Source organism: Trifolium pratense, linkage group LG4, assembly GCF_020283565.1.
Source record: "Trifolium pratense cultivar HEN17-A07 linkage group LG4, ARS_RC_1.1, whole genome shotgun sequence".
Classification (NCBI taxonomy): domain Eukaryota; kingdom Viridiplantae; phylum Streptophyta; class Magnoliopsida; order Fabales; family Fabaceae; genus Trifolium; species Trifolium pratense.
In genome coordinates, this window is record NC_060062.1 from 4,112,311 (window position 1) to 4,136,151 (window position 23,841).

The following is a 23,841-nucleotide window of genomic DNA, read 5'->3' on the forward strand; positions in this document are numbered from 1 at the left end:
CTTGTTTAGAGAACCAAGATATTAGTATTAAGATAAGACAATGTAATAATACATATAAGAACAAGATTTTTATGGACAAATGTGCAACTATAAAAAATGACATAATCTTCTTTGATTTTTTATTTATGTATAGAATAACTTATTTGTTATTATTAGATTGAATTCCGATTTTTGTCATATATATAGATTAGATTAATATTGTGAGTGGATAAAAATAAAGAGATCATATATAACAATAATTAAATATAATTTCTTTTTATATGTCATTTTTATATGTGTGAGAGTGCAACTAGGCTACTTTGGCCAAAAAAAAAAAATATAATTTCTTTTATAAAATTAAATACTAATATTTTAAGTTGCCCAAAAAACCTGGTTACACCCTAAGAAGACAAAAATGCCCCTATTTTAAAATTAAATTTTCAAGACCTAATTTCCTCTCACTGATTCTATCATTTTTTATGAAATTGCAGTTGTATTTTTGTGATGATTTAGTTGAAACCTAATTACTTTTATGAAATCACATTTGTATTTTTTGTGATGATTTAGTTGATATTATAGTCTATTTTGTGTGCAGTTTGATTATATGATCATTCTTACTTCACATTGTTTATAAATTATAACAAATAGTAAATTACACTAAAAAGTAATTTGTGAATATGATCTTGAGTGATAGAAACACTAAAGTAACTGTTGGTCAGTCCTACCATAACATCAGAACTAATAAGTAAACAAATTTTCTTGTTCGTTGTATATGTTGTTAGCCTGAAGTAAACTGGTTAACATCTAATTTCATTGTAGAGGCTGTTATGCTGAAGCAGAAGACATGTCTTCTAGCTACTCCTTTGAAACTGTATACCTTGATGGAGGACCAAACAGGCTTAATACCACCTGTTGAAAAAAAGGAGGCAGGAATTGTGAGAAATTTCATAATTAATAATTATATATACTCTTTTCGGTACAAAAAAAGTTCACCGGGAAACTATGCTATCCTATTCCCATGTTGGAACAACCCACAAGCCTCAGCGAGGACTTATAGTGGTGCTAACAGATCACCTACTACTGCTGCTGCCGCAACTACTACTACCAGCACCACGAGGGGTGGACAATTACTCACAAAATGAAAATGAAAAAGGAGTAAAACCGATTATACATCATAAATGAAGAGCTACAGTTATTAATTGAGCCAAACCAAACACCACAAACAACACTTACTGGTAGAAACACCAGACCATGCAAGAAGCCAATGATAACCAAGGCCAGATACATTTGAAAGTAATACACCTGCAAAGACCATAAAAGCTAGTAAGCTACTTTAACTTCTTTTCTTTTGCATAGACAACCAAGTGCTGAGGGCCAAGGGTGATGTATCACAAACCACAAAAATTTCTGATGTTGAGAAGCAGAGGACCAGAACTCCGACTAATTTTGTAAGTGTGATTCCACTGCCAAACCAAGTAAAAAGAAAAGGGTCAACAGATTAATAGTGCAGACAAGAAGTAATAATAAGACCATCGTTCAAATTAATTTATCATGAGTTATAACTTATCCTACAAAAAATTGTACTCTTGTCATTCCTTTAGTTTAGGCATATTATTAAGGTTTTTAAAATAAACTTCATGAACTACTTAGATTTTGACCCGACTATTTAATTTGTTTGGGGTTTGGCATACATGATCAACTTTATAATATCCATGATACATATAAATTCTACACTCAGGTCCTGGGCTGTAAGTGACATGCCATTTCTACATGCAGTGCAACAATATGCACAGCTAACCTGAATACAGAAGCCCCCATGGTACACAATGCTGTCCTTGCTCGTTGGCTCCTATCCCCTGTACTTACCTGTATAAACATGAGCAATATAGATCATTTGTAAACGTGCATATTCATGCAAAAACATGAGGTTCTATGGCTTAAAGGTCTCCTTAATCACAATGGGTAAGTAGGGTTTGGATATACAATATAAAATTATTCGTGTTCATACCTGTATTTAAAAAACAAGAAAAAATTGTACTCAAACAAGCTCAACTGGTAACTTAATTGAAAAATATCGCCAAGTTCTTTCAAATCCTATTATAAAGCAAAACAAATATATTGCATGATTATAGAATGGGTCGGGTAGTAGAGTACCCAAAGTCCCATTCATACGTGCATTTCTTTCAAATAACTACCTAGTCACAAACCTAGATTCATGTACCAATTAAAACTCCTAGCAAATGCAAGAATTTTTTTGCATATACCCATAGCATCCCTACTGGTTAATCAAAGCATCAAAATTCTCCACGTGATAAATAAGGTTGGAATTCACATAGTACAATAATCTCCATAACAACATTGACCTAATAAACATATCAGAGTTGTAGTTTGTGAAGTGCCAGTTTGACAAATGTTTCTGTTCCTTCTAACACCATTTTACCCATGTGCTATAAAACAGAGGATTAGACTAACCATGAACGCATGTGCTATATGCACACAAAACTCCACAGCAATCCCTATCGACATAATCAGGTTTACAACAGACACCGCATTTAGTTGAATACCCAGAATCGCCATTACACCCTGCAGGAGTCGCAGAAGTCGTTAGTTTCATTTTGAAACTGAGAGGTATTAATTTAACATAAAAAGGTACACCTGCATTTTATGAGAGCCCTAAAAGGATAGAAACGGGAAAATAAGATACCTAAAGAAAACGCAAAGGAAAGACAAAAAATCCAAAACAATAAAGATAAGTGATACCATGAGGTCCAGAATAATCATGAGAAGAACAAGTAATATGATTGCTGAACTCCACAAGCTGCATTGTTTGCAAACAGACAAAAAATTACACTTAATCCCAAATAGAGAGAACAAATTTTGAATTTACTTTAAGCATACAAGGCTTAAGTTTGAATAGATTTTCTACCTCGATGTGATGACCAAACATACAACAAAAACAGCACCTGTTACATATCATTACAAATTGTTCAACATCAAATGAATTTGATTAAAAATTACAGAATTAATACGAGAAATTCAGATGACTCGAGTAAAAATTGAAAAGTTTATGTCAAGGAGAAATGAGAACACGGAGAAACATGAGAAGATATGAATTACATTTTCATTTTCTAATTTTTGTCACAATGAAAAATGTTATGTGGATGTCAATTAAGTATTAGCTAAAGGTGTGGAGTTTAATACCGATACAAAAATATTTAACAATATAGAAAGCAACAGATGCTGTATGTCCTTCTGGAGACAGAAATTAAGTGGCTTGATGTTTATATGACAACAAAGTACTAACTCAAAGACCATAAAGAGGAAGGTGGATTTAAAAGTTTGAAGTCCAGAACATATGTATAAACCTTCTTAACATAGGCTCAATTTCAAAAAATAGAATGGACAGGATGGAATAATAAACAGAAGGGCAGGTAAAGTATCTAGGATCAAAACAAACAGTTTATATACAAGTATGCCATCCCATGTGTACATGTTATTAGACTGCTTTGGAATACCAACCCAGTGCTATCGCAATGTTGATCAGGGCTATCTTCCATACATCCAGATATTGTTCAAAGAAGATATAAAATACTGAGTACGGAAATACATCCATCTGCACAGGAGAAGATTAGTTAGCAAGAAATTGAGATACATAATAGTAATAATTGTGGGACACTATGCCCAGATTTAGCCAATGCATAAATACTTCTTAAGGACCAAAAAGGAAAAGAATATCCATAATCATTCCACCTACAATTTTGTTAAAAACTTATATCAAGAAAAAGAAATTCAGGTGAGAAGTATAACAACTCCAAAACCTCTAGAGGTTGAGACTTAAAGCTCAAAATATAAGTATTACCCTTCCTGGTAATATATTAGATTGGCAAAAGAAAAATATAACAGTGTTAAGCAAAACAAAATTAAGAACCAAGACCATCCCAGGAAAAGGCTCGTGAATACAGTACAGATCTAACTCATCTAACAGAAAACAGTAATAATTTCAAGGGGAAGAGAACCTTCAATTACTAAGACATGCGCGCGAAGACAACATCTCTAAAAATTGTTTGATCCTATAAAGCTAAAAGCTAAACCAACAGGCAAAAACTAATGATGCAATTGAAATCCAAACCTTTAAAGATGCAGAAATTCTAGAGCAAAACTCCCTTGCAGCTCGTATTGCATTAACATAGTCACCCTAACAAGATTCGAGTTAGATTAAATAACACGTGAAACATCATGCATAAGCAAGGAAAATAAAATCTTTGTTTATCACTCTGCATACTTGTTTATTAACTGGTGTATGATAAGTTCGAAATTCAGAAGCTTTTATTACACCACCCTCGTAACCTGAAAGTCAGTTATAGGTAAAATGTTTATATCAGAATTTAAAATTTGAGAAGCAAATTTTACTATATATGTAAAAACTAAAAAGTTTACAAAAGGTTTCAGAAAGAACAAAACTTACAAAAAGTTTATACATGTTTTCTATACAGTATTTTTTGTTAATCAGGGACAGCACGGCTAATCTAGAGCTTTATGCCACACAGTTAACTCTCCTAACAAAAAATTTAAGTTTTAAATAGTGTTTATCTTTATATATCACTCCTATCTGCCACCATTTTTACTAAAAAAGAAGAGCCTTTAACTCCATCTCCATAATGCTTCTTATTGTGGCCATCAAACTCTGGAGTCACCAATCTTCCCAAATTCTGAAAATGAATAATCTACAGTCTTTGATCATTTTTAATTCCCCAAATTATAATCTTCATTTTCATCGGCCACACTAACTCTCTGTCTCTCCTTTGCTAGCTCACAGTCAATAGTGTCAGAGATAATTTATTAAAGGCTTAACTATACATTTGGTCCTTTACGTTTATTTTAGGTTTCAATTTGGTCCCTTACGTTTAAAAAGTATCAATTTGGTCCCTTACGTTTATTTTAGGTTTCAAGTTAGTCCTTTCCGTCAATTTTGTCACATGTGGCAGCCAATTTGCATATGTGGACTGACACGTGGCACTTGGACACACTGACACGTGTACTGTTTAAACGATGTTAGTGGCAAAACTAACGGAAAGGACTAACTTGAAACCTAAAATAAACGTAAGGGACCAAATTGATACTTTTTAAACGTAAGGGACCAAATTGAAACCTAAAATAAACGTAAGGGACCAAATGTGTAGTTAAGCCTTTATTAAATGAAGGCACATAGAAGTTATATAATTAGCTCCAACCTATGAAGCACTAACACGTCAACACCGGTAATAATTTAAAATATAGATTAGTTGAATGTAATAACATGTGTCGGTGTTCAATCAGAAGTGTCAGTGCTACAGAGGTTCCAAACAAATCAAAACAACAACTCTGAACCAAAACAGGGACAGTTAAAAAATGTCTACCAAATTAATAAGGAATAATAATTAAACTAAATTGATAAAATTAAGGTATACCATGGTGTGGAGAAGTAGATCAAAGAAGTGTGGTAAATGAACCAAGATGCAGACTCATTTGAAATTTGAGGTCAATAAAAATTGTAAACATGGATGGAGACAAAGGTATGCATAGCATCATAAACTGTAGGAGCATGGACAATTTGACCAAAGAAAACCCAGGGTTATAAGAGCTTTTGCTGAGAGTGCCAGTTTAGACATCCAAATACATTGATGGCCTTTTTGAGGACATCCAATGGTGTCATTGTCTCAAGTCTCCTCCATCAGTAAAAATAAACAGATAAAGGCGAGAGAAGTCTTAGAATGATAGATTAGATGGAAGGAAGCACGGAATGGATTGGGTAGACATTACAGTATAATATAAATATACGTTTTAAGTGCAGTGTATAGTTTCTCAGTTTCTGTATCGCATTAATGTTGCAACCTGTGAAAGACTTAGTTCACGGGTTATTGAGTTAGGGATTTAGTATCACAGCCTGTCACACTAGTCTAGATGTGACGGCAACTATAGTCTACAAATATATTTGAAATAAAATAACTTTATATAATCAGTAATAACAAATCCAGTTTCTCTCACTATGCTCAGTTTCTACCAGTCTAGATGTGACGGCAACTATAGTCTACAAATATATTTGAAATAAAATAACTGTATATAATCAGTAATAACAAATTCAGTTTCTCTCACTATGCTCAGTTTCTACCAGTCTAGATGTGACGGCAACTATAGTCTACAAATATATTTGAAATAAAATAACTGTATATAATCAGTAATAACAAATTCAGTTTCTCTCACTATGCTCAGTTTCTACCATACTCATAAGAGAAGACGAAGATGAAGATGAAAAGGGAAAAAAAGGAGGAATAAAATGATGACAGGGACGTTGAATGGCACTAGCATCTGAAGCTTCACAGAATGTTATGAACATTAAAAAATGTATACATATAAAAGCTTAATTAGATAACCTTACAGCAAATACACAAGGAATAGAATGAGTTTTATTCTTTTAGAGAGAGAGAGAGAGAGAGAGAGAGAGAGAGAGAGAGAGAGAGAGAGAGAGAGGCTATCTTTCATACCACTAAGATCTAAACTATTGGTGTAAGCTCCATGACCACCTTTCGCACAATCAGCCGACGGCAGTGCATCAAGAAACCAGGGAAGCTTCTCTTTGAACTGTGCTGTAGATGGGCGATCATTAACCAAATCTGAGTGGCGGAAACACTAGGAATCAACAAAAAGTGTTAGTCCTTTTGCTACTGCACCCTTTTGATTTACAGGTTGAAGTCTTTTGGGAAGTAAACTCCTATGTAATAAACAAAATATGTATAGGGAAAAGTATATTACTGTTGTACAGTCTTTGCACACTCCACCCAACCCACATGGCTCTTCATCTGGAAAACAGCAAGGTGGCTGAACAAGGGGACAGACATTTACTATTGTTATTGTACATGGAGCAATATGTTATCAGATTATTACTTTAAAAAATTGGTGTAGCAAGGAAAATTAGATAGGAAAAAGACAAAAAATCATGATATGGCAACACAGATACATATACCGCATAGTTCCAAAAAATGTAGAAGAGAAGGAAAATCAAGCAAGCTGCACACAAGTGTTTTATCCAAGCACATAAAAAGAACATACCTGATCATCAGGTGGACAGTATGAGTCATTTGTGAATTTTCGACAGCAACTAAAAGCTTCAGGAGATATCCACACAAGGAAATCATCAAGCCACGAGGCAGCAGGCTTGGCAATGTAGCTTGATTCCGGTGCCAATGCTGCTCTAGATATCTGCAGTTTTAGGGAGCAAGATATGCAGAATCAATTCACATACGCCAAATTTATAAATATAAATTTTTTTGCAAGTCTGCTTGTGTGAAAGTCAACCATTTAACAATATCTTCCAAGTCTCGCACAGAGGAAGATATGAGGTGTAGCTATGTACAAGTCTACATTACAATTTGTACTTAAAGGTGACTAAAACTAGAAATCAAGTTTAACTAACTAAGTTCAAGTTCGTACAAACTACTTATTACAAGTGGAACATACAATATGGGCAGTTGATGGAATTGACGGGTGGTTGGAAAAATCATTAATGGTTAGCGAGGTTAAAGGAAAATCAGATCAGGTTAGCCAAAATCAAATTTGATTAAAGATACAGGTGGTATCAATATTACAGAATGTTTTGATTCAACTGTAGAAAGAAAAGGCTCAGCATATTGATTATATCTGATGAACTTCTGTAAATAAAATATAAAATTGTATGAGGTTTTCAGTAACAACCACTTTTGAAGAATTCATCATTGATTACCTCGTTTAAAAGAGAATTTGAATCACAGTGGCTAATGGAGCATAGCTGGTTTGTATGTTTTGATTCTAAACTGCAGGAGAGAATATCAGGAAAACAGGTAAAAGATGAAATAAAAATTTGAAGAGAAAAGAGCATACAACCAAGCTAAACTTTGTGTCATTGGCAAATAGACCCTTTTATTAGGGAAAATTAACATACAACATTTTGAAATATAGAGGAACTTGGATCAAAGAAAAGGAATGTACAATAATTCAAGTCCTAAGAATTAGAGAAATTTAATTGTCCCTATAAAAACTGCTAAGGTACAAAACTATTACAACCGCTAATTTTAGCTATGCGAATCAGAGCAATATATACAAAACAAAAATCATATCAGAATCTCGATCTGATTGATTCCCATAATCATTGACAAGGAAATTGAGAAGAAAATATGTTTTCTAATAAATTGCTTGAGTCAAATGAACACAACAATTAGATTTACATAACACTCACTAGGTACTAAATACATTCTAATACTTACAAGAAACAATAAATAAGCCAAAAGATTTCCTGTAATACTAAGGATCCTATGCAAGTAGGTAACTTGGACGTTCACTTCCTCCTAATCAAACTTTAAACTCGTACTGGTGTTGAAATAGACCCTTCTGTTCACCCTCGGCAACTTAACCCCAAATTAATAAATGAGTTTGTAATAATAGTATAAAGTCAAGGATAGAAGTGAAAGTTCAAGGTACTGATTGCAAAAGGCATGAAGTTTTCCCCTAATGTTAATTGATAGATCTCTATGTGGTTTTTCACATTATAACACATTGGAGGAGAATAATAACATGGATAATTTGCTGCCAAATAATTCTATTTATTTTTTCAGTCATCTAAGGTTTGCATACTTAAGGCATTCATTGTGTAAAATGTACAACATTCAATGTTATACTTAAAAAACAATAAGATCAATGTATAAAGAGACAAGAACGCCTAAAATAGAAAACTAACCAACCTGTAATTGTAATCTTTCACAACAAAATACAACGGTGGTCCCACTCTGAGGTACTCAGAAATGTTACTGAAATACCCCTGTAAAGAGAACAATAATAACCAACATAAGAGGCTGGATAAAAAATAAGGGAACTGAAAGTAATTGCCCAAAAAAACATGGGAAGTGAATTAGAAATTTAGACCTGAAGGTAGGAGTCCCGCGGAAGAGCAATCTGTTGCTCGAGACCAGGTTCAATCCTTGTGCATAATGCCTGAAAATAAAGTCATAGCAAAAGTGACGTTTTCCAAAAATATCTTGCTGACATTTATTATTTTATCATTTCCTATGTAACTTACAATGCTTGCCAAGGTAAATGCACCAAATATGGCGATGACCAAGATTTTAACTCCCCATAGTCCAAGAAATGGTGCATGAACCTCCTGTGTTTACACAGTGATAACTGAGTTAATTTTGATACCGAAAGCAAAGCAAAATAGTATACTGTCTATGCTGTAAATATGATAGATGTTTTGCCAATTATCACCAACTAGAATGAGAAAACAACAAAACTGAATTCATAAAGCATGAGTAGCAGAATAGTGTCTTTTTTTTCTTTCTTTTTTTGTTTATGTGTACTCATCACATGAACTAAATATAATTTTACCTTCATATATCGTGTTACCAGCCCATCTGTTTCCTGCCTAATTCCTGCACATTGATGGTGATATGATTAGAACTATATGCATGCCGGGGGAAGGTTCAAAATACTCAACTCAACAAAGTTGAAAACAATCCAGGATATTGCAATAAATTAAAAATTATGCAGCATCCTCCTAAACCTAAATTCTTAATCTGTAGAGGGACAAGTGATTCATATCCCTACCATGTGTGATGATTCATGACATGCAAGTCATTTGGAGTTGAAGCATTGGCATATCACATAACAATATCTTTTGGTGAAATTAAATCTCACCAGGACGAAAAGGGCAGCAAATTAAGTCACAGGGCCTTTGATATAATGGAAAGGACCAAATGATTCCAAAAAGTTTAACTATAGAACCAAGTGGATTGATATATGTCTTAACCCTCTAAACTTTGAAGATAAACAATTGATTAACTTAGCTTGAACAATCTTAGTATTCAGAATCTCTAATTGCAAAGTTTGCAGAGTTATGCTTAATATCAGTAACACGACATATCTATCTTGCAATAGTCTTAACCATGCATGATACATCTCAGAATCCTTGGAAGTATTATTAGATTATAGAAAGAAAAGAAAGAAGCAATGGAGTATACACAGGCCAAGGCTGTGAACCACTATAATATGTGGTCCATGATGCAAGATTAGGGTCAAAGGTGAAGGGCTGGAGAAGATATGGGGCAGCAGAGGGGTTATGGTGTCGCTGTGAGGACTAGATTAATCGAATAGTTCAAAAGTGCGGTGTTTGATGGACCACCGAAAACGATGGTCCATTTTAGCCTTTGTCGTATACACGTGCCTATACAGCAGATATGCATAAGTCTTGCACCTCAACAAAACTCGATAGAGACTATTGGGTTTTTATAATGGGTCTAACTCATCCTTACAAAACCGGCTTGTAAGGTGAGTGGTGTCACTCTTCATAAACTCTGATTAAGCCTTACCTTTAAACTATGTGAGACTTGGGTTTTCCCAATACACCCCCTTACGCCCAACACTATTGAACTTGATGTGTGCATATAAATGATTGGTGGCCCGAATCAATAGGCTCTGATACTGTTAAGAGTCCCACATCGGTTGAGAGATGGTTTGACTAAGTGTTTATATACTAGAGGCAATCCTCACCTTACAAGCCGGTTTTGTAAGGTTGAGTTAAGCCCAATACTCATTTCTAAGATGGTATCAGAGCCTCTCCACGATCCGTTGGGCCACCTGTTATCAGGTTTCCGCTATCGGGCCACCTACCGTTTATATCCACGCACCAAGCCCAATAGTGTTGGGCGTGAGGGGGTGTGTTAAGAGTCCCACATCGGTTGAGAGATGGTTTGACTAAGTGTTTATATACTAGAGGCAATCCTCACCTTACAAGCCGGTTTTGTAAGGTTGAGTTAGGCCCAATACTCATTTCTAAGAGATACCATATTAGATTTTTGTATTAACTCATCCTTACAATACAGGCTTGTAAGGTGAGGATTTCCCCCGCTTATAAACTCTAATTCAGCTTTATCTTTAGTCTATGTGGTGGGATTTGAGTTTTTCCCAATAGATGCTACGAAATGAAGACAGAAATAATTGAAATGACTTTATGTCTAATCTCTCGAAGAGAATTCCAATGAAAGACCAGAGAAAATTTCAAGAGATGATATATATAATTATGTTATTTATATGTATTCCACTCGCCAATGGATACATCTCTTTAGAATGAAGGGAACACTAAGAAGATTCAAAGAGCACTCAAAGGGCTGGTAAAATTTGGGCATGATGGATGAGAAGAAAAGAAACATAGAAATAATGGCCCCAACACTTTAGGGAACTCAACAGTAGAATAGTGATTAGATAGGTCACAAAGGATAACAAAGCGCTCTAATATGACATTGAAGTAATAAGGTTTTGGACAAGGAATGACAACGACCGAAATACTTTGAATATGACTGTTTTTTATACAAAAGATTAGACAATAACCATAATACAATACAAGACTTCTTCCAAATTCCAAACTATATAAGAGAACTAGTCCTGATTATTACTAGACTCCTAAAAGATAGAGAAAAAATCATGAAATCTAATGAAATACAGAAACTGGTTGTAGGAGACAAGCTAAAATATTCTATAAATTACTCTAAGGTACAACAAAATATTATCGGATACTTTTCGTCTATTTTAACAAAAACAATAGGTCCAATGTCATGTATGCATAAGAAGGGCATAAATGATTAATTTTTCGAAATCTGGTCATAGAGATTCCAATACCATATAAGAAACAACCGCCCAAGAACACAACTTGTGAGATGCAGACTCAAGAGTGGATATTATTTATATCCAATAAAAAACCGATGTATCCATGAGCCAATAGCTTGTATGTACCTTCAGTTTGCTCCAAAGAATATCGGTTCAACTTTATGCATGGGAAGCAGTCAATCCTGTTATCCTTGGCTCTCACAGAGTCTAATGTAACCAAAGCCACAAAAGCAGTGATTTGTAGAATAAAGTCCAGCAGAACCGCCAAAGCTATAGAAAATAGTGTCAGAAGTTAAGAAATGCAGAGACCCCCCCCCCCCCCCCCCCCCCCCCCCCCCCCCCCCCCCCCCCCCCCCCCCCCCCCCCCCCCCCTCCTTTCTATGTGCATAAATGAAAATTTTAAACTGCACTATAGAAAGATGTAAGATTGGTTTCTTTATCCAAAAGGACAGAGGACGAGAGAAGAAAATTCTTTAACCTGCAATCATGGAGAAAACACGGCATGCTGGCATAGAAACAAATGATCCTACTGCAAATGCTAGAATCTCTGATAAGCTGGCGAGTGTTATGGATGGTCCAACTTCCCCCAGTGCATTGCTTATTTGTTCTTCTATTGGTAAATCTGAGGGTTGCCGTTTCACAGCATCTACGATTATACACATGTTATCCACACCAACCTAATCAAAGAATGAAAATCCAAGAAAAGTAGTGAAAACTCACAATACTTGCCGAGAGACATGACTAAAACATTATGGAAAGACAAGCAAGAAACTTATAAAATTATAATAGGGAAATGCTAACGAGTGCCCCCAGGGAACTCTCTACGGACCTTAAATGGTAAATTTTTATGAAAACGGGTGGAGTCAATGCATTGGAAATTGAAATGTTTAACTTTTTGAATAAATAATTTCTTTAAATGGAATCTTTGAAGAATTCCCCGGGGGCACTCGTTAGCAAGATCCATTATAATAAACAGATGGAATTAGAATCACATTAATATTTAACTTCCCAAGTTGCTTAGATTCTTCTGCAAGTAGAACAGATTTAACGCATCTTAGAAATAGTGGTAGCATAATTACTCTCAAGTAAATTGCAGTTGACATTTATTATCGTTGTAATCTTCATGTGTATAAACTAAAATATTATGATGGGTGTTTAAACACTTGAGCTCATTCAGAAAATTTTATTCTTTCAATTCTCACGTAAACTCTTTCAGTTTTGAAGACCCAAGAATGTGATGACTCAAGCGGCAGCAGAGGATGGCTATACATAACTTCAGTTTAATGGCATTTTGAGTCTAAAACATCAACGGAAAGCAGAGAAAAACAGAGAACACATGGAGTAAGAAATCAAAAACTACCAATATTCCCATTACAAAAGATCAACAGTAATTTAACCCTCCCACAATTTCTGAAAAAGGACCAACTGTTAGGTGTAGGGCCCAACAATGGATTGCGGAAACAGATTGGACAGCAAATTAGTGTTTGAAATTAGAACATTTTTAGTCTATATGACATCAGCAGTAATAAAAGATAAATGATAATGGACAGAACAGATAGACTTACAGCTAAAACCAGAAAAGGTATGACTTCCATTATGATTAATGTAGATTTTATTCCAAGAGCACTGAAAAATCCAACTGATCCAAGAACCGAAAGCATAACAAGCAAAACTCCCGAAAGACCAAGCAATACCTAAATATGTCATAACATCAAGTCAAATATGAGTGGTTCAAAATAATCATAGTAATAGCAGCCTTAGCTAACCAACCATTTCATAACACTTCTAAAAGTTAATTTGATTTCTACCATGTCTACATAAATCACATGAAAAATATTTGAACGGAAATAATGCAGTCGTTGATATGTGTAGAACCCACACACAACAAAACAAAGAATAATAGTAATAGAAGAAATATGTAAGAAATGGATGGTATATTCAGTTCTCAATGGAACAGTATGGGTCCCATACAAGGGAATTCCGGAGCTACAGCTCCTCAAAGAATTTTATTTTTTTTGGACAAAACTCAAAGAATATATTTTATGTCCCCACAATAACCAACTAATGATAAGATGCCAACCCCCCCTTTCCCGTCTCTCACTATTAGGGCTTCTAATAATTTTGGGCCCAGTATCAGGTTTCTATCCATATGCATGTACACCAGCATAAATTCAAGATAAAATTCATATTTTCCTTGAAATAAAGAATTGTGAGAGCGAACAATAACTTCAATTCAACAAGAGCAGTAACCAACTTATAACTTATTCTGACTCAGCATAAAGTGGAATATAGCTCTTACACTTCAGCAATAGGGTTTGTTTTTTGACGCAATAGGTTTTGATAAGATATTGATATTAATTATTTTACGATTAGTTAGTATCCTTTAGAATTAATGATAGGAAACTATTCCCTTTTAGATTACATCTCATATGTATATAAATAATCTGTTCGCCCCTTCTCATCATTAATGAGAATGAGAAATACCCAAGTTGGCATCTAAGGTTCTCTGTGGGTTTAGCAGCCTTCAAGGCTAACCCTAGTTTGGTTACCGTCGAGCCTTAAAACGGTCTCCGGAGCAGTTGTCAGAGCCACTGCCACCTCAAATAGACAATCTCTAGTATTCCGTCTTCTAACTAAGGGTGAATGGAGCAATGTAAATTGATCCGACACCTTGAGTTTGGACCATAAATCAATAAACCAAGGGATCTGAGTCTGAGGCAAGTTAAGTTGGTCAGCTAGCTGATCCTGAACAAGAACGTGATACCACACAAGGCTATTTGTTCAGCCCCTTTTCTAAAGTGAAAAAAACGTCGAGCTTTATATGTATTTTACTCTTGTATGCAGAATAGAGTTATGTATTAATCTGAGAATACCACACAGCAGAACTGGAACGGAAGTAGGCATATGAAGTTCATGTGGTATGACTATCCATAATATCAATGCTGTTCTGAAAAACCATTTTCTTCGATTCTAGTCAGTCTCATTTGGAATTGTTACATTTATAATAAGTTTAAATCTACCATCAACACAAACATACTAGCTGAGCAGTCAGAAGACAGCTCTCGCTACCTGCAAAAAGCTTAACTACAAGAGTAAGCTAAGTAGCAGTCGGAACACATTTTAGGACATTTTCATCAATAATTACAGCTTAGCACATGTTAACACTTATGAAAGACATGAATGTATTGAGTACACACAAACAATTTAGTATACCAGTGAACAATAGGAACTTAGAAACCTAAAGATAAATATCATACCTTGGTCGAGAGGTAGAAAGAAGATAAATGATGTGGTGTATCTCCCAATGTCACTGATATATAGGCAAACATTACAATATAGCTCACCTAAAAGGATATAGGAAATGAATTCAAATTATTCAATGTATATTCAAGTATAGCAAATCTTCAATTCATAAAGCCATAACCAAACTTTTAGTTCATGAGTTTATATGTAACACAAATCAAGTTTTCAAAAAAATGTAACACAAATCAGTTTTTCATGTTCAGTTGAAAGAAATGGGAAGTTATTACAAGTATTGTAATGATATCAGCAGTGCTTTCTCTCTTCAATTCCTCCTCAATTGAACTTTCAGCAGAGAACGACAAAGTAAGATTGCTAGATTGCACCATTGGCAGCAATTCATCCTGCCAAATGTAAAATTGGTTGAAAATGTGATGTGGGTAATGAATGCAAGTAGAGGTAGAAAAACTCGAATATCATGCAACATTCAAAAGCTAATTTACTCAGGAAACATCCATATCCCGGAGCCAATCTCCTATCGGTCCTGCCATCATATATGATACAATAATGACAGTGCACCTTATTATTAAATGTGTTTTGTTAATCCTAATCATTGATTTCTATCTAATGGTTATTATTTATTGTTCTCATTTCTCACAATAACAGTGTTCTCATAATCAATACTTTATCTCGAGGATTAAGACATTATAACAAGGTATCTACTATATCTAAGGAGGCTAAATCATGCCATGGAATTAAAGGATATAAAGAAAATCAAAGAGATGATGACCTATTTTCTTACGCTAACCAATAACATAATGATATCCATGGATTTATAGAAAGATGTAGATAATTAACAATAAAAAGTTAAACAAAATGTTGAATTTGGGATATAAGTTACACAATAATTAATAACTATGATGACATCATTTAGGAACCAAACCTTAGCTAGCTGGATGAAAGCTTTTTCCCAAGCAATTGCCTTCCCATTCTCATCTCCAAATTTTGTGAGTGCATTATTGACAGGGTACGTGATAATAAATGCAGAAGCCTAGAATATGGTAATCAGCATATACGTAATCCATAAACAGATATCTGTCAAAATGCATGACCTTACCTCAGAATAATTGTTCCCGGAAAACCCTCCCAAGGCAGTAGTTGGTTCAAGGGGAGCCTTAAATGCACTAAAGCATGTTTCTGTAGAAGTGTAATGCTGAAAATGATAAGTTCAAATAATCAGAGTCAATGGTATACCAGATAGACAGACAAATCATAAGGACACTGTTAGGACACAAAAAGAAATTGATATAGTATTTGTTAAGAGTCCCACAATGGATATGAGATGGCCTGAACATGGGTTTATAAGTAGAGGCAATCATCACCTTACAAGCCGAATTTGTAGGGTTGAGTTAGGCCCAACCCAAAATTCTAAGAGTATTGAGTTTAGGAAATAGTATTGAAATAGTGCCCAGAAAATGTGCAGAAGACAAATATGCAACACCAAAACGGCAGGAGCATGCATGAAAACTATGACCTGAGAGATTGAGGGAGGTCCAAAAGCAAGAGTCCCTCCCGTAAATGCAAGCAGCAACGACCAAAAACAACAACGAAACAGTGCTTAAAACAATGCGAGCAATGGCAGAGCAGGTGTATCCACACAGGCGGTCGATAGGGTTGAGTTAAACCCAACCCACCTAGATTCTAATATATTTCACCCCCTTCAATCAATCAATCACAGTTGCACCTTCCCCATCTACTTACAGAGTTTCTATTAATAACAGCGGGCCTATCAAACACTTTAATTCTTATATTAATAAAGGAAATTGCTTTCAATGTAACTCATTTCCATAACAAAACTAAGGTAACCATTAATCAGATTATTGAAGTTTACCTGAAAACAATACTCGGCATGTTCAACACCTCCGTAGTTGTCATAATTGTCAGGGTCCATTTGAAAATACTATCAGATAGAATATTAAGTCAAAAAATGAAAATCAAATAAAATCATCTTCAATGTGCCCAAAAAAAAAAGTAAATTAATATGGAACTGAATAAGAAAAGCCATCTAGTTGTACTACACACACATAATAAATACATGCAACGCAAAATTCAAACATAATTCACTAATCCTTTGGAAAATGGTGGTTTGAACCTGCAAAATGCTTTGGGTGGCACAGTCATCACCTAAAGGCTTCAAGCAAATGTCACTCAGAGATACAAATAAACCAGAATAATTTGCACGAATTCCATCGACCTGTCAGATCAATGAATAGAAAATTTGTAATAAAGCCCCACTACATTGAAACACCTTATTCAAAGTATAGCAAATTGAAAGAACCGAAAATAAAATACCTTTTCCTGTATTTCAAAAAGCAATTCAATATTGTCTTCTGTTATGATACTTGGTGGCTTACCATGCTCAGATTCAGGGATTGTTGCTAATATGAGCTGAAAATTAAGAGAGAATCATAGCAAGAAATGAAAGGAAATGGACAGAAAAAACACAAAAAAAAAAAAAGAAAGAAAATCTCATTAAATGAGGTTAACGGCATGGATCAAACATTACTGTAACATCATATTATGAATAATGTCCAATGCTTGAAAAAAGGGGAATTTCTTAATATAAGTTTTGATTCTAATATGTAGACCAAGGTCACATTACGTTGATGGTGTATAAATTCTATTAGCTACTATGTTAAATTACTAATGAGAGAAAATAATAACTGAAAAGTGTAAAATATGAAATCAGCTATACAAATAAGAGGAAATAATTTTATAAAATAACGTTGATCACCCTATAATAGAGCAAATCTATTGCTCCTAGCTTGCAAGTAAGATCTTAAAACCATGATATGATAATTCCTTGGTGAATACATTTACCAATTGAAGCCTGAAAGGAAGTATGTTGTAGCTAGAACACCATCATCTAATATCTTCTTGATGAAGAGTTAGCCTAAGTCTATCTTTATATGATTTGTCCTATTATGTTGAACCAGGTTGTGTGCAACGCTAATGGCAGATTTATCGTCACAAAATAGAAGCCTGAAAGGACGTATTATGTTGAACCGTGATATGATAATTCCTTGGTGAATACATTTACCAATTGAAGCCTGAAATGATGTATGTTGTAGCTAGAACACCATCATCTAATATCTTCTTGATGAAGAGTTAGCCTAAGTCTATCTTTATATGATTTGTCCTATTATGTTGAACCAGGTTGTGTGCAACGCTAATGGCAGATTTATCGTCACAAAATAGAAGCCTGAAAGGATGTATTATGTTGAACCGTGATATGATAATTCCTTGGTGAATACATTTACCAATTGAAGCCTGAAAGGATGTATGTTGTAGCTAGAACACCATCATCTAATATCTTCTTGATGAAGAGTTAGCCTAAGTCTATCTTTATATGATTTGTCCTATTATGTTGAACCAGGTTGTGTGCAACGCTAATGGCAGATTTATCGTCACAAAATAGAAATGATGGTAAAGACAAAACATGCAAATGGTTGCACGTGCTAGATAGAGGTTTTCTATCGACTTACTCTAGAGACAGCTTAGATATCAGTAACAAAAGAAAAGTAAAAGAAATTATAAGCACTACTGAAACCTGTTCGATTCTGTAGAATGGAGCCAGATGGCTATCAAAAAAATCTTTCTCTTCTGCTGCCTTACTTCCAGGACCTACCCATAACTGAAATACAAACATGACCAACACGTTTAGATAGGAATAAATGTCATTATCAAAAAAAAAACAAAAAAAACAAACAGACAGCATTACAGCACGGTCAATACAACACGTTGGATAGGTTCTGCTTTGATACCATGTTAAAATTTGGGTTTGGGTCCAACTCAACCCCTACAAAACCAATTTGTAAGATGAAGATTGCCCACCACTTATAAATACTAGTTCAAGTCATATCTCATCCAATATGAGACTTCTCAACAGACAAGAATGTATACAAAAAGACCAAGTAGACAGAAAGGATGTTATCTACAGGAATTGGGAATACACCCTTGCAGTGATATTTTATCCTTCGTGAAAACTTTTTCTTTGTATTCTAATAAAAGTATAGGTTTGGCAGTGTAAAATTATTTAATCTGCTGGAGCTGGTATGCAAAATGTGCTTACCATTTCAGCATTTGTTTCAACAACCAATACAAACATGTCTAATAGGAGATTAACAAATATGAACCAGGGTAATACTAAGAGACCAGAAAGAAAAAGAACGCATTATTCTGCTAATGGGAACAAGCTAGAAAACTTAAACATATAACAGTTACAGGAAAACAAAACTAGATTGCGCTTTGTGGAGATGCAATAAATGAAATATGATACCTTTTCAGGTCGTGTCTCCACCTCGAAACGAATCAGACCCAAACAAAGTAGAAGAACAATTGCCAATGAGGAACAAAGAACAGTATTGGGCCTTCTAGCAGCCCATCTTCCATAAGTTCTGGATGCAAAAACAAAATATTAATCAATGATTAAGAAATTGTAAACCTAACAAGTGCTAAAGCTACAGACCTGTAAAATCTTGACAAACATCCTTGAACAAAAGAAAATTGCATTTCATGCTGCTTTTCCGGATCCATCACTTCCACCTTTTGTTTGTCAACAAAGTCAACGGTACGATAGAGTAATAAATAATACTAAATATACATCTTTGAATATAGCACATTATACAGCATGTAAATCATTTAATTCTAGCACGTCATGTAGAAAACAAAAGTGACTAATTAAAAAACATAATATCAAAAATAAAGGCTGATCTAATGGATAAAACAAGAAAACATGATGGGATTAGTTTATTAAAGAAATATATTGCCAAAAAGCATCACTATTTCAGCATTAACAACATGTTGAAATAGCACTACAATAAACTGAGAATCCAACTGAATTTGGACATGGATATGGACATCCAATTCACCAACCGTATTTACAAAAGCATATAACACAACCCTGTTTTAAAATCTGAAATGGGCCAGACCCAGTTAAAATTTATTGCAAATATCCAGTTTTCAAAATATGGTTGTGGTCTGGACCTTGTAACTGGTTATTTTGTGTACCATTACTTGCAGCTGTGGATTGATGATTAGGAGGTACAGGAACCAATGACCGGGTTTCATTTTCAATCTTCACGGAACCATTGAGGGCTTGATAAAGTTTGTTAGACAACTGCCAGTTCGATTCATGAGTGAGAAGTGTAGGACAAAGTCATGTCAAATTCTGGGAGTATTTGTGTCGGACTGGTTGACCTAATCTAATAGAAGGATAATGAAAATGCACTATTTAAAGCCAAAGGCAAATTTCAAATGATTTTGAAGTTATAGTTTACATATGGACACAATCAGAAAAAATATTTACACGAAGCCACCAATAATATCAAGTGATAGCCTATAAGTATCGGTTTAGCTAGTAAGGATCAAAGCACTTAACAACAAAAAAAAAAATTATATTTGCTTCAAGCTTCTCACAATTTGTCAACGGTAACAATTTGCGGAGCCTTTTGGCATACTTTGGTATAGCCTTAGGGTAGTCTCCTCTTCCTTAGACATTTTCCAATAAGAATTTAGAGAAGTATACATAATTCATATGCCTTAACCTGACAACTTAAGATTTTTGGATAGTTGGGTGGTGTTATGGTATATAAGAGTCTTTAAGGTGCCCAAAGAACTTTTGCATGAGGGAATGGGGATCTGTAAATTATATTAAGATAAATATAAATCCATGCATACCATCACCCAAACAGTTTAAACTTTAGGATAGTTGGTATCCACAAAACTAATAGTAATAATAAATTGAATCATTCTGACTCCCAAACATACATATATTTATACAACACAGGCTTAAGTGTGTACCTCTTCAGGATGAGTTTCGTCCCTTTGGATGTTAGTAACACTACTTCTTTCATCACCCATATCATTCAGCAATGGTTCCACATTGGAGCCAACTCTCCTCTCCTGTCTTTTCCTTTGCAGCAACACCCATCCAAACAACACAAAAACCAATAGAATATACAAGAGAGCTAATGAAAAATCCACACATCTGACCTGTAGTATTATTATACAAAACATGACATACATTAAAAGGTAAACCAACTTTTAAGAAAGAAAGCAGTACATTAAATTTATCTAGTCTTGAAGTGAATGAAATTAATCAAGAAAACTAATCAATTCTATAGTTTCAACCTTCAGAGATCCCATTCCAATGGAACAGGGATCTTTTCTGGGTGGTGAAGGTTCTGGATCCAAACAGACAGGAGATGAAGGACAATCGCCGCAGGAGCAGCCAAGTGAAGTGTCATTACATGAATAGACAGATGCATTCATAGGTTTCATAGGAGATGATTCAGGAATGGTTGTCTTAAACTGTATAGAATAAGGTGAACCAGGAAAACCAAGAGGCACTTTTGCTCCAAGAAATGCAAGCCACTCTGGCATGGTTAATCAAAAATAAATTGCATAAGCACATAAAGAGCATGTATAATTCAAGCATATACATGGAAAATAAATGTTATAATGGCATGCAAACATGGTTTAAAAAGCAGCTGCTTACTACCAAGGTTCCGACAATAGCAACTAACAAATGGTACGATCACTTGTTTAACAGAGTTAATGTAATTTATTTGTATAATAAATCGAAGCATGTTATAATGAATGAATGACCTTGATAAGTGTTAGCTCCACCCCCAACAAAATCTATGGCCCTTGTATTCATGGTCCCAAATTTGACGTCCTTACAGGATTGATATAAAGCTTCTCCAAAATTTTGAGTGACATAAAAATCAATACCATCGACAGTCTTATTACCATTAGCCTGAAATGAACATAAGATGATGGATACGAAATTACAACTATAGTGTGTAGGTAATAATTCATAAGAATAAATGACACACAGTATTTACCTGAGAAACAGAAGTGACATTGATGAAGAGACTCTGATTAGGAGAGCAAGAGAGTTCACAGAAAAGATTTAGAAAGTTTCTCAAGCAAGCAGGACAGCCAACTAAAATGGGTACTGCCTGTTGAACCTGTACTCTTAATGTGTCAAACTGTTGCTCCGTACAACAAACGTTGCCGTTTAAGGAAGGACACAGACTTTGAATTTTATCAGAAAATAGATCAGCAGGCTTGACAGAAGGAGAAGGATAAGGGCAATTAAGAACTTTGCCATCACTGCGTTGACCACAAATATCATACATTGCGCAGTATTCTTCCGAATGGATGGCCCTAAACAGAAAGATAAGTTTCAATTTGTGGAATGAATGAATGAATAAAATTAAAATGAAATTAAGAATGGATGATCTTACATTGGGGTTTGGGCGGTGGTGAGAGTAGAGAGTATAAGCAACTGAATGATTAAGATTAACATAGATAGATGATAGTTAGTAAGTAGATTATAAATTAAGAAGAAGATGAAGATGAAATCAAAAACAACAACAACAACTAAGTAAGTAAGTAAGTAAGTAAAAGGAAGGAATTGAAATTAAGAAGATGAAGTTGAAGTTATGGATTTCTTACCTGTAATAGAAAAATGATTCCGATACGAAAACCCATAATTTTCATACTAGTATTCATTTTCATTTTCTGTTTTCTTCGTTCGGTTTTATTTAGATTAGATTAGATGAGATGAAGAAGGAAACTCATGAAACTGAACAAGCAACCAACCAACCAACCAACCAACAAGTTACAAGTTACAACACAGTGAGTCACAGACGCGGACGGACGGTTTACACAACCAAAAACCGAATAAGTAAGGAAGGACCTAAACTTTTATTATTGCCTAATTTTTTTAATAATTTTTTTTTTTATAATTAACCGGGGATCGAACCCAAGACTTATAGCGTATTATCCAAACTCCACTAGACCAAAGTGGCTTAATTTTTTTAATACAGTAACATACAAAGTTTCCAGCACTGTCATTAATCGATAATTAATTTCCGTTGATGAATTTGGAAAATATTAAAAAAAATTATTCTTTTTCTTTTTAATTGGATTTTTTTCATATACATAATCAAATCAAACTATAGTAATAATACTTAAATGGCACAAGCACAACACTCTTACAACATTGATTAATTCGTTATTTTAATAATTTTCTTCCTCTTAAAATATGCACTAGAAAAATGTTGAACCGAATAAAATAATTTGAAGGAAACAATGTTAGATTTATTTATTTTTAACTAATGAAGGGAACTATGTTAAATTAAATATTACTAACTTCGTTGTTGAATTTATAACTCTTTTAGTAAATCACGAAAATTAAGAAAGTTAATTGTAATATTAAATTTTTGTATATTGCCATAGTTGATATGGTTTCAAAAAAATGTAGTCCTTCAAGAGAGAATTAATTAATGTTCATATTGGTTTCTTTTACAAATAGTGTATTATATATACATATAAGGGATCAAATTATTCTCGTGTAACATTTAAGTAACATTATACCGTTAAATAAAGCTTTAACGAATACAAATTTTATAAAATTCACTGATAAATTAAAAGTTTATATCATATAAATCATCGACATTAAATTTTATGGTTACACCTATAGAAAATGGAAGTGTAATTGGAGTATCAGCTTCAAATATTGCAGACAAAATATTTTTAGTTAAACAAACTAAGCATCGAGAAGTAAAACCTTGTATAAACAAACTATGTTAGGTCTTTTGTGTTTGGCATCACAAAAGTCATAGGTAAAGTTCACTTTGATTTCATATAAGCTATCTATATAACAAGAAGATAACATCAACAATCATTTGTTAGTTACTCAATCTCATTCTATCAAAAGAACAAGTTTGTGTTTATTGTAGATTATAATTTAATCTCAACATGTTTTGTTGGAACCCGAAAATGCAATTATACAGAAATATGTGTTTATTGATTGAAAATGGAACAAAAGCTTTTACAACAATAAATAGCAACCAATGTTGTTTAAGAGCTTCCTCCACCTTT

At 34.2% G+C, this 23,841-nt stretch overlaps 1 protein-coding gene across 1 annotated transcript; it reads right to left on the minus strand.

Moving 5' to 3' along the window:
- Positions 1–587: 587 nt before the first annotated feature.
- On the minus strand, positions 588–22,739 carry LOC123921022 (NPC intracellular cholesterol transporter 1). Its single transcript, XM_045973394.1, has 37 exons — positions 22,411–22,739; positions 22,200–22,240; positions 21,795–22,119; positions 21,556–21,706; positions 21,079–21,323; positions 20,749–20,940; positions 19,415–19,491; positions 19,226–19,343; positions 18,497–18,580; positions 17,239–17,334; positions 17,039–17,140; positions 16,778–16,846; positions 16,004–16,099; positions 15,830–15,937; positions 15,177–15,290; positions 14,904–14,990; positions 13,212–13,340; positions 12,125–12,323; positions 11,773–11,916; positions 9,373–9,416; positions 9,065–9,148; positions 8,911–8,979; positions 8,730–8,806; positions 7,736–7,805; positions 7,066–7,215; positions 6,769–6,834; positions 6,501–6,645; positions 4,262–4,326; positions 4,109–4,174; positions 3,499–3,592; positions 2,906–2,942; positions 2,740–2,797; positions 2,452–2,562; positions 1,778–1,845; positions 1,376–1,442; positions 1,213–1,281; positions 588–888 (listed from the first exon to the last, which is right to left on the minus strand). Exons 1-37 carry the CDS (start codon positions 22,471–22,473, stop codon positions 835–837), a joined length of 3,834 nt encoding a protein of 1,277 aa, XP_045829350.1. The 5' UTR covers positions 22,474–22,739; the 3' UTR covers positions 588–834.
- Positions 22,740–23,841: the final 1,102 nt, after the last annotated feature.

Coding starts and splice junctions, on each gene's coding strand:
- LOC123921022 (XM_045973394.1), bottom strand. CDS start 22,473: ATGAAAATGAATACTAGTATGAAAATTATGGGTTTTCGTATCGGAATC. Junction 21,707..21,794: donor ATGTCACTTCTGTTTCTCAG/GTAAATACTGTG, acceptor TGTTCATTTCAG/GCTAATGGTAATAAGACTGT. Junction 21,324..21,555: donor TGGAGCTAACACTTATCAAG/GTCATTCATTCA, acceptor TAACCATGCCAG/AGTGGCTTGCATTTCTTGGA.